Raw genomic sequence first — 17,636 nt, 5'->3', positions numbered from 1 at the left:
GGAGAGTCCGGGGTGCCCCTCTTTTGGAAGGGAGCAAGGGCCAGTCTGGAGCAACCAGACCAGCAGTGAAGATTCAAAGGTTCGTCGTCTAGGAGGCCACTAGCCGGCCGGCAAGTGACCAGACAACGCGTCGAGCAGCAACAAAGCAGAAGGGCCCCACGCAGATCTCGTGGATGCTGGAGGGCTGATCTTCGGTGCAGGGGCTGCTCGGGGCTGGGGCTTCTCAGTCCCCAAAGCACTTGGTCGAGTTTACCTCGGGAGTCGTGCTGGAAGCAAAGTGCAGGTTCGTTCAAGATGGCCGGTCCCACGTGTCTCGTCGCACCCACGGGTCTCAGCTTTGCTGCAGATGTAGGTAGAGGTCAGAGAGGTCTGGGAATCCGGGTCTCGTCGGGCTCTGAAGTCTGGATCCTCGAGGGAAGACGACAAGGTGAAGCCGCTGGACGCTTGATGGTGCCTGCAGTTGCAGGGTGGACACTCCTTGCCCACAAGGGAGATTCTTCAGTCTTCTGTGGAGCAGAACGTCGAAGGCCAGAGTTTCTTCTTGATGAATAGTTCAGGATAATCTAATTTGGAATGTGACCAGCTCCTACCTTTATTCTCCTAAAGGGGGCTGCACTACTGACTTGGTCCCTCCCCTGGGTGGGACCAAGAAGGGGGGTGGCTACACCCCCTATCCTTTGTCCGGTTTCCCGCCAGAGCTGGGGCTGGGATGCCCCAGCAACTGGTTTGAACTGATGTATGCACAGGGCACCTTGTGTGCCCCAGGCATGTCTCATTCCTTTCAGGCCTCCCTACCTCAATACACAAAATCCTGTCTGGGGTGGTGCTAGCACCTCCCAAGGCAGGATGAGGTACTCGGTTTTTCAGAACCGGTACTGAACCGTCAACCCAGCGGTGCCAGGGTACACCCAAAGACCTCGGGTTCCTTCCTGATTCAGACCACAGAAACTCAGAGTCTTCTAGGTGAAGTCAAGGATCGATTTTATTGGCTGCAACCAAGGTAACAAGCGTCCTAGAAGTACAACACACGGGATGTATATTCTCAGGAGACTGCTCAAATTCACAAAGTCAGGCTTCTCTTTTTATACGAAATATTGTGCTTTAGGCAAACATTCTTCGAATTTACAGTATACTATTCGCATTCTTTGTTACAAAGGAAAAGCAGAGTCATGATGACATGTCCATATTTCACTTCATCCAGCCCACAACAAATCACCCGGCAAGGCCCAACATTTCATCAGATATCGGTGGACCCCCCAATAAAACGGGCACCTCCCCATCATAAAGCAAGTGAGAGAAAAGAGCAGGGACAGGTGTGAGCAAGATTCGGCAGGGTGTGTGTGTGCTGAAAAGGTTTTATGGCCTGTTGAGCCTTGATGCTATCTCATTCGGCCACTGGGAGAGGAACTGACCAAACCGGTTCGGCCTGGGGCAATGGTTTCAGCTTGCCCAGCCTGCCTAGGTCAGAGAAAAGTTAATCAAGGTGTACGTGTCCTTTGGAATCAAATTTAGCTGTATTATAAGCCTATGTAAAGGGCAACTCACAAAATGGCTGCCGCATACAAAATGGAAGCCAAGGGTTCAGAACGAAAATGACGATTTCGAGGTGAAATCGTCACTCGAAATTGACGAAAATGCTTGTACATAGTGTACTCGTCATTCTCGGTCTTTTGATACTAAATTCGTCATGTTACGACAAAGTTTTATTCTCGAGTCCAGAATTATTACACGAGTCCAGAATTTTCAGAACCACAAGGAAACCCTTTGTCCAAGCCATCCTCGCTGGAAGGACTCCCAGCAGCAGCAGGTCAGACTTGTGTCTGTGGTGGCAGCATCCATTTTGTGATGCTGAGGCTCGAGTTAACTTTAACCGGGGTTCACAGTTACATACATATCGTGTCCCTCTAGAAGGGTGGAATGCTACCCCTGTCGCCAGAGTTGGCGAGGGGGTAGTATTCCAAATCGTATGACACCTTACTCGACATGTTTTGATAATGCTATACCAGAGTTAGCATTTAACCGCGAGGTTGATAATGCAACTTAAGAGTATATGGTATAGCGTTATCATGGAACAGCTATTAGGACTTGGTTCCGCAAGCTGCAAACGGGCTCAGCTCATGCCAGAGCACCATCTCACATAATTCCAAGCACTCTGCCTTCAGGATTGATAAGGCCTTCCATAGGAGTGACTGATAGGAATATATGTGTCCATTTTAGGGTTAGATATAGGTATACTATATCTACAGCAAAGGGTGTTTACACCACCTTGCCCCAGCTGTCATGCAGCCAGTTGTGTCAGATTTAGATGGCCAGCCAGGGGTGGCATTAAACATGCTTCAGCCCCTGGTAGGCCCTGGGTGCACCTACGCCCTGGGTACCTAAGGTACACTGTACAGGGACTGATAAGGTGACCCAGTATCCAATTAGATATTTACCTAGGGTACATGGAATCCATTTTAACAGAGAGAGCAGGAAGCCTGGGGTCCTGAATAGCAGGATCCCAGGCCAACTAAGTCAAAAACCAGCAAAACACCAGGCAAAAAGTGGGGGGCAACCATAGTCAGATATCCACCTTCCTACATCGAGCTGTGATGAATCCGGCCCGTGACCGGTCCCTCGACCTCCTCCTGGACCGGGACCTCGAACGGCGCAGGGCCGACTGCCGGAGCTCGAGGCGCTTACGGGACCGCTCCCGCCTAGCTTTCGACGTCAGGGCCCGGCAATCGGGGCACGACTTGTCATCATGGTCGGCCCCTAAGCAATACAGGCACCGGGGGTCGGTAACCGACATCAGTCGGCGCAGGGCTTCAACCAGGGCATCCCTACCAGTACCGATGGAGTTGTTAGACTCGAAAAACAGATCAAAAGGATCGAAAAAGTTTAGTAAAAAAATGACTAAAGGGTACCACTTTTGCAGGATCTGCTCTTGCTGGCGCGGAAAAAAGATGAACTGACGTCCGCGCGCGAAGGCAAAGTCCAAGTACTCCGGCGACGTCATCCCGGTTCAACGACGCCGACGACGGATGCGGAGCCGCAGACGACGCCTACCGACGCGAAATGGTACTGCTAGGCAAAAGTTTCCGGATCCAGACTGACGTCTGGGGATATTCTAAGGTAAGGAATCTAATACTATGCAGGTGTTCCTCCGAGCACTCATTCAATATAACAAAGTCATTATGTAGTTTTCACTTTTCCATTTAATGTCCAATTCTTCAATCCAATTCAAATTAAATATCCCACAATTGATAACGCGCAGCCAACACGTGTTTCGTCAAGTCAGTAAGACAAATGACTTCTTCAGGGCTAAACCCAAAATATTTACAATAAGTCATGGTTCTAATAAATAATAATCACAAAAAAACAGTACATGCTCTACAAATTCTACTTGTAAGAGAGCAAAGAAAGAGGAATACACCCTCCAACCATAATCAGTGCAATGGCATATAGATCTCATATGGTAAATGTCAAAAGAAGGTAAATGTACACCAGGTTCGTGCTCATATCAGCATGTAACACGTAAACATTCATAAATAAAAGCTAAAGAACTGTTGTTCCACATTAGTCTAAAGTTATGGCTATGGATACCGGTAACACCACAAGTGCCAGGTTGACGCATCGTGAGATTTGACAAGTCATGACAAGATTAATAACTCACCAAAACGGTAAATGTCGATGTCTTCTAGTGTAATTAACCAAACTCAGCAATTATATTTATTCCAATATGATCCTCTCATCTAGGTATCTTAATATCCAAGGCGGACTCCAGTCTACATCAGATCAATTATAGGTACGTTTTCCTACAGATAAGTTGATATCGCTATCAGTAACATATGTTAAATACATGGCAGCAGAAAGGTCACTTACTACAAATATTAATGACAATCTCAAATAGTCTTGCCGTACAAATTATCACTTTTCCTCACCTCGTACGTTGTCTGCATTAGTTGGTAACTAGTAGTTCCAAATATTGAAGAAATTAGTCTTTTGTTGTATCACGAATGTGTGTCAATAACAGAAGTATCCACCAATTTCTGATGTATCACGAGTACGTGTCTATAACAAAAGTATACACCAATAAGTTGTGTGACTACTTTCCATTACCAAGAAACGCTAACTTAGTTCACGTACTTACCGATCTGAATGTATCTGCTGGCGTAGAGTGGCGTTCTGCGCCCGCGCCATCTTGTAATGGCTTTTTATAGATAGCCTTAGGCCACGTAACTTAACACTGTGTCCGCCGTACTACATCCGCACCATCTTGTAGTGGCTTTTTATAAATATCCTCAAGCCAAGTAACTTTAAATTATGTACCGTCTTAATAAGTGGGTATATAACTGGCAAAAGCCATTTGATACTTTGTGTTCTCAAAAAACACAGCCATCGCATTGTAAATAATTTGCGATCTGTGTATATCTACTGGCGTCGAGTAACGTCCTGCTCCCGCGACATCTTATGATGGCTTTTAATAAAAAGCCTCGTAACCATAATATCATCATCTACACTCTTTGTTTATATCTATAGCGCCTTAGCCGTTTTCTTCCTGAGCACCACACATACTCAAGTTGAATTACATGTACCTTGACTGTGCAGTGCGCTCCGAATAACCGTTACCATTATTTGCTTCATTATTGGGTTAAGTGAGCTGCCGCTGAGGTTATAAGATGAACAGAGATAAGGAGGCAGAATTACTGTTCAGTAACTTAGTTGCAGGAGGCACCATAGGTAAAGCTGTTGGCCCTCCTAGGGGTACTAAGAAAGAAGGGCTTAGAGCCAAATTCGTGAAACCGGAATCACTTATACGCACTGAATTGAACAAATGGTGGGATGCTGCCACTCTTAAACAATACTTAGCTCTGAACAGGATACCACGTGGATTAAGATCTCAAATAATACCGACATACGAAGATTTGGAACCAGACTTGTATAATACATGGGAAAAAGAACTAAACAATAGTTCACGTAATCTTATACAGATCTTAATTGAAAATGCAAAAAGGAAGATAGCGAAATTACTCATTGAGATTAATAAAATAGAAGATGAGATCAAAGAAATGAATTTACCAGAACTTACGATCAAGAATTATACTATTCTTGATGTCAAATTGAATGATTTACAAATGGAAATTAAGAGAAGAAAGGCTCATAAACTTAAACGAGATGAGAAAGATTACAGTACAGGAAGGGTATATACATTTGCCAAAAGATTTGACTATCTTATAAAGAAAGGTTCTTCTACTGTAAATAGTGGCAGCACCCCGCAGGTGAGTGATACTGATGCATCTTCAGTTATCTCTAGCAGTGAAAATGAAGATGCACCTGAGTTGGTCCCGATCACTGAGAACAATTTTTTAGAGGAAGTTCAGAGACTGAGGAGGGGGTATCGGGACTCAGAGATGCGAAATCGGGATTTAAGTGCAAAAAGACAAGGAGAGGTAGCAGGGGCGGCAGGAGATCCAGGCGCAAGAATAAGGAGCCTAAGGTCATGGAAACAGTAATAACAAGTGGTGATTCCATTGCATGTGACATTGAGGTGATCATTTTATCTTCATGTGAATTGTCTGATAACATGATATCTGTACTGAAGAAAGGTTTAGGTTTTTGTCCTGTAACAAAACTAGATTGGTGTATGACTAAAATAGACCTCTTTAAATTTGTTAGAAACCTTAAGCTAAAAAAATTCTTTGCTAATGTAACAGAGAAAGAAAAACAATCCTCTAATAAAACATTGAGTGATTTGACAATACAAGAATTGAAAGATACACAGCTTCTTTTATCACTAACGGAGAAAGAGGATGACCCTGTAACTATGTTGAAACTTATGGAGGACTTGGAAATCACTAGATTTCAGAGGGAGGGAAGTGGACTCAAAGTTAAATCCAAGTGGATCCCACAACTTATACCTGGTAATACTATTGATGTGTTCTTTAAGATGGTTAGTACTGATATTGACAAAGAAATCGATATGTCCCGTTTGAGGAGTACCAAGAGACTTCAAGACAATCTTACCTTTGGTGAAAGAGAGGCCTTACATGAACTCATCAATAATAAATCGATCACGATACGCAGTGCGGATAAGGGTGGGAATATTGTTGTACTGGATACAAGGGATTACAACAATGAGGTCTACTCCCAACTCCATGATACTCTATACTATGAGAAACTTACTTCCAATCCAATGACTGATTTGATTGTCAAAATTAACTGTGAAATTAAAGTATGGTATGAACAATCACTCCTTGATCATGATGAATACCTCTACCTGATGTTAAGTACACCTAGATCACCATGCCTGTATACTCTTCCTAAGGTCCACAAATGCCGGGACAAACCGCCAGGGCGGCCTATTGTCTCCGGCATAGGTGGACCTACGGAATGTTTAAATGAGTTTATTGACTGTTTTCTTAGACAGTATGTATATAATCTACCATCTTTCATTGAAGATACTAAACATGTTTTAAATCTGCTTGAAGACATAGTATGGGAAGACGGTATGATGCTAGTTACGTTAGACGTAGTATCCTTATATACTATTATTGATCACTATCTTGGTATACGTGCTTTGGATCACTTTCTCAGCCGCAGACCGGCTGAGATGTATGATCATACCCAAATGATATTACGAATGACCGAATTGGTACTAGAGAATAATGTTTTCCTATTTGATGGTCAGTGGTTTAGGCAGCATCTTGGGACAGCTATGGGCTCACGATTTGCTCCGTCTTTCGCCAACCTGTTCATGGGTTGGTTCGAGGCGGAGCGAATCTGGGGTCCAGATGGAAGAGAATGGACCCAGTATATACATTATTGGGGTCGTTTTATCGACGACTGCCTTTTAATATGGACTGGCACAGCAGAGAGACTAAAAGGCTTCTTTGACTATCTTAACGATAACACATACAATTTGAGGTTTACTACTTCATATGATAAACAATGTATTACATTTCTGGATGTAGAGTTGTTTGTTGAGGGAGACAAGATAAGGAGCAGGATGTATAGGAAACCTACGAGTTGCAATGCGATTCTGCATGCAGGGAGTTGTCACCCTAGCTGTCAGAAAAGGGCCATACCTTATGGTGAGTTAATTAGGGCCCGACGTAACTGTGCACTAGACAATGATTTTGAGAGTAACCTTGCTGACATGTCAACTAGATTTTTGAACCGGGGTTACAAACAGGATGTAGTTACAGCAGCAGTATCAAGAGCTAAGAAAGTGAAAAGGGAACTCACACTAATCAGACAGAGTAAAGTTGGTAAGGTAACTGATCAGAAGGTCAGATTAATAACAAACTATGGCCTGGGTAGTTTAAGACTATTTAGGATTTTGAATAAACATTGGCATCTCCTCCTCATGGATCATGATTTGAGACCGTATCTTTATGACAGACCAAGCTTGACTTTTAAGAGAGGAACAACTTTGAGGAATTTGTTGAGTCCCAGCTACCCTAGCAAACTTAATAAAACTGACTGGTTGAACAGCTTCAAAGGTTTTTACAAATGTGGAAGATGCATTTCGTGTAGATGGGCAAAAAAGAAGGTGCTGCGGTTTGAATATAATAATTCAGGAGAACATACTATTGGAATGTTCATCAATTGCGATACTACATTTGTAGTATACGTGATTGTTTGCTCCTGTGGAAAAATTTATGTGGGGAGCACCATCAGGAGGCTCAGGGACAGAATTGCTGAGCACTTCAGAGCATTGAAAAATGGTGATACACGCTATCCAATTGCATCTCATTTGGTACAAAACTTTGAGAATAAGTAACAACACGTCTTCTCTTACCATGCAATTGATCATATAAAACCTGATCCCCGCGGGGGTAATAGACTTCTGACATTAAGAAGACGTGAAGTACTTTGGCTGATTACATTGAAAGCCGTAGAATGTGGTCTCAATGTTGATCATGAGTATGAGTTCTACTTGGGACAGTGAAACAATGTATATGTTACAAATGCGGAATTGACAATGAGTAAGGTTGGATTGCATTGTTATATATTGTAACCTTGTCCCCTCTTCAGTGAGTTAATGTACAGAATAACTTCTGTTCATATTTACTATATGGACAGCTGAACTGGAAAAAACTGTCTTGTTGTCCGATGTCTGAAAATATTTATCAATATCTGTGTATATATAACAATTGAGTTAATTTGTTATAAAAATTATGTTTTTCGCCCTATATACTACCTCTCCGAATCGGTTTTGCAATTGTCAATATGACAGCATGAGTATTGGTGGTGGAATACTTGGGGATGCCGCAGGTCTTCGGGTTCACGCATAAATGAGTTTCAATAGATGTGTAGCCTATGAACTAATTTTAATAATTAGGACACTACAGAATATTTAGAAACAATGTTTCGATTACGATTAAGGCCAGTACAATATGGTGACACTTAGATTATTTGTTGATTTACTAGGTACGTCATTTAAGATGGATAATGCGTCTTTACTCTTTCAAGAGGGCGCGCGATGTAGTACGGATACTTTATTTTACTTTTGAACCTCGCTAAGGCGCTATAGATATAAACAAAGAGTGTAGATGATGATATTATGGTTACGAGGCTTTTTATTAAAAGCCATCATAAGATGGCGCGGGAGCAGGACGTTACTCGACGCCAGTAGATATACACAGATCGCAAATTATTTACAATGCGATGGCTGTGTTTTTTGAGAACACAAAGTATCAAATGGCTTTTGCCAGTTATATACCCACTTATTAAGACTGTACATAATTTAAAGTTACTTGGCTTGAGGATATTTATAAAAAGCCACTACAAAGATGGCGCGGATGTAGTACGGCGGACACAGTGTTAAGTTACGTGGCCTAAGGCTATCTATAAAAAGCCATTACAAGATGGCGCGGGCGCAGAACGCCACTCTACGCCAGCAGATACATTCAGATCGGTAAGTACGTGAACTAAGTTAGCGTTTCTTGGTAATGGAAAGTAGTCACACAACTTATTGGTGTATACTTTTGTTATAGACACGTGCTCGTGATACATCAGAAATTGGTGGATACTTCTGTTATTGACACACATTCGTGATACAACAAAAGACTAATTTCTTCAACATTTGGAACTACTAGTTACCGACTAATGCAGACAACGTACGAGGTGAGGAATAGTGATAATTTGTACGGCAAGACTATTTGAGATTGTTATTAATATTTTTAGTAAGTGACCTTTCTGCTGCCATGTATTTAACATATGTTACTGATAGCGATATCAACTTATCTGTAGGAAAACGTACCTATAATTGATCTAATGTAGACTGGAGTCCGCCTTGGATATTAAGGTACCTAGATGAGAGGATCATATTGGAATAAATATAATTGCTGAGTTTGGTTAATTACACTAGAAGACATCGACATTTACCGTTTTGGTGAGTTATTAATTTTGTCATGACTTGTCAAATCTCACGATGCGTGAACCTGGCACTTGTGGTGTTACCGGTATCCATAGCCATAACTTTAGACTAATGTAGAACAACAGTTCTTTAGCTTTTATTTATGAATGTTTACGTGTTACATGCTGATATGAGCACGAACCTGGTGTACATTTACCTTCTTTCGACATTTACCATATGAGATCTATATGCCATTGCACTGATTATGGTTGGAGGGTGTATTCCTCTTTCTTTGCTCTCTTACAAGTAGAATTTGTAGAGCATGTACTGTTTTTTGTGATTATTATTTATTAGAACCATGACTTATTGTAAATATTTTGGGTTGCAGCCCTGAAGAAGTCATTTGTCTTACTGACTTGACGAAACACGTGTTGGCTGCGCGTTATCAATTGTGGGATCTTTAATTTGAATTGGATTGAAGAATTGGACATTAAATGGAAAAGTGAAAACTACATAAAGACTTTGTTATATTGAATGAGTGCTCGGAGGAACACCTGCATGTTTTTGGACCATTTGGTTTATCTTTGGAGGTTGTGGTAACCAACCGCCGTTTTCTTCCTGAGCACCACACATACTCAAGTTGAATTACATGTACCTTGACTGTGCAGTGCGCTCCGAATAACCGTTACCATTATTTGCTTCAAGAATCTAATACTAACCTGTTTCTTTCAGATACTTATGTCATCACAGCAATACTTGTCTCCCAAGAGGAAAATAGCAGGGAACTACCCAGAAGGCAGAGGCAGGTAGCACAAAAAGAGCTGTTCTGCTGATGCTGCCCTCGAGCGAGGTCAAAGAAGTGACACTGAAGCGTGGGGGAGGTGACACAGTAGCGGCAATCGGCAGCACTGACGTCGGATCGAACACTGGCTTCATAGTTCAGAATCCTGAAGGGCTGTGCACTGGGGCCGACACGGATTCAATCATGGATACAGAGGGCCCACTGAAGCAAAGGGAGGTCCCACTCGCATGGAGTCAGTCAAGGCTCCATCAGCCGCTTTGGGAAAGAGACGCGCACAAGAGGGAGGCAGAGAACCAAAAACCACACGAAGTAAGAGATAGTATTCCCTCATCCGATCCAGAGTCGCCTCTGTGCAGGGGAAAACTGGACGGCACAGAGCATACTCTCGCTCAGGCTCATCAACCTGAGGAATTTGAGGTGTGTGAGAGACACTACAAGGCAAAGTCGGGGAAGACCGCAACTCCAATAGCCTACGGTGTGACTTACCAGTCAACAGTGAAGATGAAGGACTTCGGGAGCTGACCCTCGAGCAGTCCTCGGAGGCAAAAGAAGACTGCAACGGAGGAGGGACCTTCGACCACGACACCGCATGACGTTGTGGCATCTACTTAGACGCCGCTCCTGTGCGCTGACGTCAGTTCTTTATACGACATTCCAATCCAGAAGCGCAGAGCCATGCAAGACACTAACCACTGGTGCACAAAACGAGGGCCCTGCAAGGGAGTCCCTTACCCTAGAAGTCAGTTTGCAGAACGGGGAGGATGGGTGGGGCGGTGAGGAATCCATAACTAATATATGTCTGTTACAGATCGTTATCGAAGGTAAGTAACGTGTTCATCTGAAAGAGACTATTAGTTATAGATTCCTTACCTAAGAATAGATACCCCCCTCAATACCAACCCAGGAGGTTGGTCTGTGAACTAAGTTCACACCAGAAAGTCCTGGAGAACTGAACGGCCAAAGAAGCCTTCTCTCCGGACTGAACTGTCCAGGCAGTAGTGTTGAGTAAACATGTGCAATGAAACCCACATAGCTGCCCGGAAGATGTCATGAAGGGGGACTCAACGTCCCAAAGCAGTAGTGGATGCCATCCCCCTGGTGGAATGGGCACGAAACCCTAATGGAGGTTCCTTTTTCGCTAAGGACTAGCAGCTTTTGATGCAAAGAAGGATCCATCAAGAGATGGTCCGTTTTTGCACCGCCTGACCTTTAGTGGCACCCAGATAGCCAACAAAGAGCAGGTCATTCACCCGGTATTGCTTTGTGTGAAAGCGCACGTTTTGGATCCAAACGGTGGAGCCTCTCTTCCTCGGAAGGATGCGGAGGCAGGAAGGTGGGCAAAGTGATGGCCTGTCCTATGTGGAAAGTGGTAGCCACTTTGGTAAGGAAAAGAGGCCTAGTACAAAGGACAACTTTGTCGGATGAACAGCCAAGAAAGGAGGTTTGGAAGAAAGAGCCTGAAGCTCACTCACTCTGGGAGCAGAGGTGATGGCAACCAAAAAGGAAGTTTTAAGAGTCAGGAGTCTAAGTGGACAGTTATGTAGCGGCTTCCAAGGAGCGCACATAAGATAGGTCAGAACCAGGTTCAAGTCCCACTGGGGCATTACGAAAGGAATTGGAGGAAACAAGTGAGTAATGCCTATAAGAAAACAATTTACAATAGGGGACTTGAAAAGAGAAGGCTGATCAGAAAGTCGAAGAAAGGTGGAAATGGCAGAAAGATAGCCTTTTAGAGTGCCCAGAGCAGAGCCCTGCTGGGCCAAAGAAAAAATGTAGAGGAGAACCTCGGAAAGGGGGGCAGAAAGGGGATCCACAGCGTATACTATTTTGGTGGAGGGACGCCTGGCTGCCAAGATGACGTTACAAACTTCGGGAGGAACTGTTGCTGCTCAATCTCCACGCAAGGAGGTGGAGGCTGGACAAGTTCAGGTGGAGGACCATCCCCTGCTGCTGGGACAGAAGATCCTCCCAAAGGGGCAGTCTGATAGGAAGATCGATGGCCATGTGCAATAGCTCGGGATACCAGACTCTTCTCGCCCAGTCCGGGGCCAATAGAATGACTTGGGCCCGGTCGCGCCTGATCTTCTTCAGCACTCTGGGTAGAAGTGGTATAGGCGGAAAGGCTTATAGAAGACCACAACTCCACTCGCGACGAAAAACGTCGCCGAGCGAGTGCCGCCTTGGAAATTCAAATGCGCAGAACTGCTGACATTATGCGTTCTCTTCGGTGGCAAATAGATCTAACCAAAGCTCTCCCCATTGCCAAAAGAGACCTTGCACCACCTCCAAGTGAAGACGCCATTCAAGATCCATCAAGCACTGGCGGCTGAGTTTGTCCGCCCTGGCGTTCAGGGAACCTGCCAGGTGTTGAACCACCAGACACATGCCCTGATGTTACAGCCACTTCCAGAGTCGAAGTGCCTCCTGACATAGTGTCCACAACCCCACCCCACCTCACCCTGTTTGCTGCAGTACCACCTGGCAGTGGTGTTGTATGTGAACACCTGCACTACTCTACCTTTGACAGAGGGAAGGTATGCCTTCAGTGCAAGACGGATCGCCTGAAGCTCCAAAAGGTTAATGTGGAGCCCATACTCTGCCCGGAGATAAGAGACCTCTGATCTCCACCTCTCCCATGAAGCCGCCCCACCCCAGAAGTGATGCATCTGTCAGCATTGTGTACTCTGGCTGGGAAAGGGAGAGGCACCTGTCGTTTACCCAATTCTGGTTTGTCCGCTACCACTGCAATTGATGTGCAATGCACTCCGAGATCTGGACGCAATCGGAAAGATTCCCCTGATACTGAGCCCACAGGAACTTCAGGTCCCACTGCAGAGACCGCATATGCCACCGGGCATAGTCGACCAGCAGGATGCAGGAGGCCATAAGGCCCTGTAGCCTCAGGGTCATTCTGACCAAAACTCGGGATAGAGGCTGAAAGATCGCAATAATTACCCGAATATCCCGGGCTCGCTGCTCGGGAGGATAAGCCCGAAACTGCGCGTGTCCTGAACCTCTCCAATGAAAAGGAGCTTGTGAGAGGGAAACAGGTATGACTCCGGTACATTGATGTTGAACCCCAGCAAATGCAGGAGGTCGGCCATAGTCTGGAGGTGGGAGACGACAGCCTGGGGCGAGCCAGCCTTTAACAGCCAGTCGTCGAGATAGGGGAAGACTGGAAACACTGACCTGCGCAGATGAGCTGCGACCACTACCATCACTTTCGTGAACACCTGAGGGGCTCTGGTAAGGCCAAATGGGAGCACAGTAAACTGAAAATGCTTGTGGCACACCGTGAACCATAGGTAACGCCTGTGAGCCGGCAGGACGGGGATGTGAAAATAAGCGTCCTGCAAGTCCAAAGCTACCATTCAGTCTCCACGGTCAAGGGCAGACAGGATCAGAGCCAGTGACAACGTTGCAAACTTCTCTTTGACGTTCCTGAGATCCAACATAAGACTTTGTCCTACTTGGGCACTAGAAAGTAGTGGGAATAACAACCACAACCTACTTCTGGGGCAAGAACTCGCTCGATGGCTTCCTTGGCCAAGAGAGCCATAACTTCCTGTTGGAGAAGAGCCAAGTGATTCTCTGACATGCAAAAAAATTGAGGTGGCATGGATGGAGGGGTAGTCTCGAAGGCGAGAGGGAGTAGCCCCTTTGGACTATCTGCAAAACTCACCTGTCTGATGTGACGTTGAGCCAGTGAGGGAGGTGAAGGCGAATCCTGCCACCCACTGGCAAATGATGGCCCTGAAAGGTCGGACTTGGAGGCTGCTGCAGAGGGGGCGCTGGTGTACTGGCCTGCCTGCTGGCCCCCAGACCCACGACCGAGGGTTCCCTGCTGCGCAGAGGCTGGACAGCTTGCGCCAGCCTGTGGCTCTGGACGGACATGGTGGGACACCCCTTGCGTAGACACAAAAGGGGCAAAAAGCAGACTGCACGGGACAAGAGGTGGAAGCGAGGCCCAAGGCCTAGCCGTAGAGTCATTAAAGCGCTCAAGTGAGTGGTCTGCCTTGTTGCCAACCAAGCAACGGCCATTAAAGGACATGTCCAAAAGTGTAGCTTGGACATCACCCGAAAAGCCAGTGGGCCTCAGCCAGACATCTTAGGGCTACTGACGTTGAAATTGCCTGCCTAGCGAGACAGCGGTGTCCAGCCCACACTGTATGGCGAACTTTGCTGCAACCCTCCCTTCGGCCACTGCACAGGAGAGCACGAACCAGGCCTCCTCCGGGCACTGTGGCAGCACCTGCTCGACCGTGTCCTGCACAAAAAGGGAGTAACGACCCAAGAGGCATGCAGTGTTCATCGACCGCAGTCCTAAGCTGGAGGAAGTAAACATTTTCTTCCCAGGGTGGTCCAGCTTCTTGGATTCCCTATCAGGTGGTGCGGTAAGGAATGCACCCCATGAAGTCGAGGGGTGTTGCGAGAGAGAAATGGGGTGGCCCGGGGCCGGGCAGTGACGTTGGGCAATCATTCTATCCACAGGAGCCCCTGTGGTGGGCTTGGACCATGGGCACAAAAGGATATCCGAGAGGCCTTCACTGAACAGCAGCAGGGTCTCCTAGGGCTGCTGCCGGTTAAAGCACCTCAGTCAGGAGGTTAGTCCTGACTACCACTGTAGGAAGCTCACGGATTAAGGCCTTAGCCACCCCACGCAACACCACTGCGTATGATGCACCCTCCTCCGTAACCACGGTAGGGGGAGATAGAACGCTACGGTCTGGAGAGGTGTCCAGACCACTGGCCTCACCCAACTCCTCTCTCCAGTCCGGTCCACAGACCCCTCCCAGTCCTCCTCACCCTCCTCTGGTACCCACTTAGGGCGATAGGGAACACCAGGGGAGAACAATGGTACAAAAGTACCGGTTGGCGCCGGTCCCAATGTTGGTCTGCGCCGGTCCGGCCCCGTGTTCACATCGAGGGGGAGGCTGGGGACACAACTGGTGTCAGACGGGGCGTGGGCGTCGCCACTGGATGTGGCCCTGGAGATGTCACAAGGTCGACCGGCATGGGAGCCGAAGCCGCTGGTATCGAAGGCCTAGAGCCCCCAGCCGAGTCCGCGGCACCCGAAGCCACGCTGGCGGAGTCAGCTGCCCAAAGATCGAGTGGAGTGCTTCGTAAAAAATCTACAAAGTTGGGCAGGGGTCGCCACGGCTCACGGAAAGGGAGGGAGGCTCGGGGTCGACCCAACAGGCTACAAGGGTGGAGGCAGACGACTACCTTCCAAAACCTGTATTGCGTCGGCAGACGGACAGGAGGAACGCGAAGAGCGACAATGCTTCTTTGCCTTCTTTATGTGCTTCGACTTACCCGAAAAAGAGGACTTCGACAAGGAGTGGTGGCGATGGCTCCGCGACCGGTCCGTGACCTCCCTCTCTCGGGACCTCCAGCATCGCAGAGCAGACTGCCGGGCCTCAAGAAGCTTTTGTGACCGCTCCCGCAAAGAATTTGAGTTCATGGCCCGGCAGTCGGAGCACGACTTCAGGTCGTGGTCAGGCTCCAAACACCAAAGGCACACGATGTGCAGGTCCGTAATCTACATCAATTTGAGACAGGAGTCGCAAGCCTTGAAGCCGACTCGAGGACAGGACATCCCTAAGTGTACCAGGAGTCGAAAGACTTGAAAAGATGTCGACAAAAAGTCGCAATAAGAGAGTCAAAAAGTGATTTGAGGTACCGCTCTCTCCGGATCTGCACTGGCTGGCATGGAAAGAGAAAGAACAGATGTCAGCATGCAGGGGCAGCGTCTAAGAAGATACAGTGACATCATTACGGCAACCACGACGCCAATGGCGAACGTGGAGTCGACCGATGCCACCTACCGACGCGCAGGGGTACTGAGCAAGAAAAAATTCTCCGGATCCAGTCTGACGCCTAGAGGTAATTCTAAGGGGAGGAATCCATAACTAATAGTTTTGTTCAGATGCTGATGACATGAGCTGCACCCTTTCGGATTCACGGCACACGCCCAGACATTATATGCAAATAGGATGAGGGTGCGGGGTCGACATCGTAGTCCTCAAGACCCCAAAAACATCAAGAAAAGGGTATTGTGTCTAAAACTGTTAAGATGAGGGTAAAATGAGCAGAGGTACCTCTCTCCGGATTCCCCTGGAAGCACGGAAAAGAATAAAATGACGTCAGCGGATCAGGAGAGTGCTTAAATGGACTCTGTCAACGTCACTTCCTACGGACGAAGTGGTTATGAAGTCACCCAATGCCCATTAACGACACGCAGAGGTACTGCTGTGGAAAGTTATCTGGATCCAGTCTGGCGCCTGGGTATATTTCAAAAGGTAAGAAATCTGTGGATAGATGTTTCTATCAGATTCTACGTTTACAGGCCATTCCAGAACACAAACAGTTTGCCACTGTTATCACATGAATACAGTTTCACAAACCTCTCTAAATTGTCTGTAATTTCTTCTAGGAAACAGAGAGCCAAGTAGATCAATCTGCTCCTAGCTAAGCCAAAGGGTGAGATTAAGCCCAAACGCATCTAGATTATAGAGCATATGTTTGTGATTCTGGTGGGGGCGTCTGGAATCTTGCTTATTTTATTTTTTATTAACATACTCTTCTCCTGTTCCATCCCAGAGATGACACTAAGAATCAAGAATGAAATATAGATTACAAGTATGGGTCAGATATGTTTTTGTTTGTAGTCACACTACATTTTTCAAACCCTATGAAATCTTCCTAGCCAAGTGCAAATGCTATTTTTGAGTTTCTATGTACAGTACACTAATATACACAACACTAAAAAATCACAATGTAAATAAGTTAACAAAATATCAGAAGTTGAGAATTAGAAATAACTTTACCACTGCCTGTATTTTGTTCATTTGTTCCTGGAGCTCTTTACAGCAGCAAATACCCATTTCACCTGTAATGCAACAAAAGGAACAGGAACAAAATCAAACATTAACTATCGTTTATAGTTATAACAGTTTAACATATTTCAAAACATTAAGTAATATCACAAACTTATTCCAACTTTGCAGGTTTTTACTGCCTTGCCAGTCCATCGCCGTTGGCCTAAGAGGAGAAAAAATATGCTACGAAAGAGTGTATGTTATTTACACTTAATTTGCTTTATTCTGCTTCTCAATAGTTTTAAGGCTGTATATTGCCTTTTAGTTTTAAACTTCTTTTTTGCGTTCAAAAATCTCTAAAGATTCTGAAAACACCTCTTGCATTAGGTAAATCCCACACAAATGTGACACCCAATGCTTCCTACCCATAGCGCTTAGGGGGGGAACATTGAAACAGAGGAGAGGGGCAAATGGAGTACAAAGAAAACGCTTCAAAGGTCACTACCTCAGGACTCAGTTTATCTACTCCTCATCTCCTCAACAACAGGCAACATTGAATGCAGGCAACCAACCTGAATAACTCACCATTCAGATTGCAGAACTCCTCTAGATGCCAAAACTTCAGGTTCTTTCTTTGTAAAACTCAAAGCACTATTGTGCCGCTTTAACA

The 17,636-nt window shown here is 45.9% G+C and overlaps 1 protein-coding gene across 2 annotated transcripts in view; it reads right to left on the bottom strand.

The window, feature by feature from the left end:
- Positions 1–17,636, bottom strand: part of TDRD1 (tudor domain containing 1) — a 2,637,228-nt gene that overhangs the window by 406,288 nt on the left and 2,213,304 nt on the right. For both annotated transcript variants that reach the window (XM_078643866.1, XM_078643867.1), the window contains exon 24: positions 16,976–17,037. In XM_078643866.1, coding sequence (XP_078499992.1) covers positions 16,976–17,037 — 62 coding nt within the window. The remainder of the gene's footprint in view (positions 1–16,975; positions 17,038–17,636) is intronic.

This window comes from Lissotriton helveticus, chromosome 5_1 (assembly GCF_964261635.1).
Source record: "Lissotriton helveticus chromosome 5_1, aLisHel1.1, whole genome shotgun sequence".
Classification (NCBI taxonomy): domain Eukaryota; kingdom Metazoa; phylum Chordata; class Amphibia; order Caudata; family Salamandridae; genus Lissotriton; species Lissotriton helveticus.
Note: the sequence above shows the minus strand (reverse complement) of the source record. Positions and strands in the feature narration are given on the sequence as shown.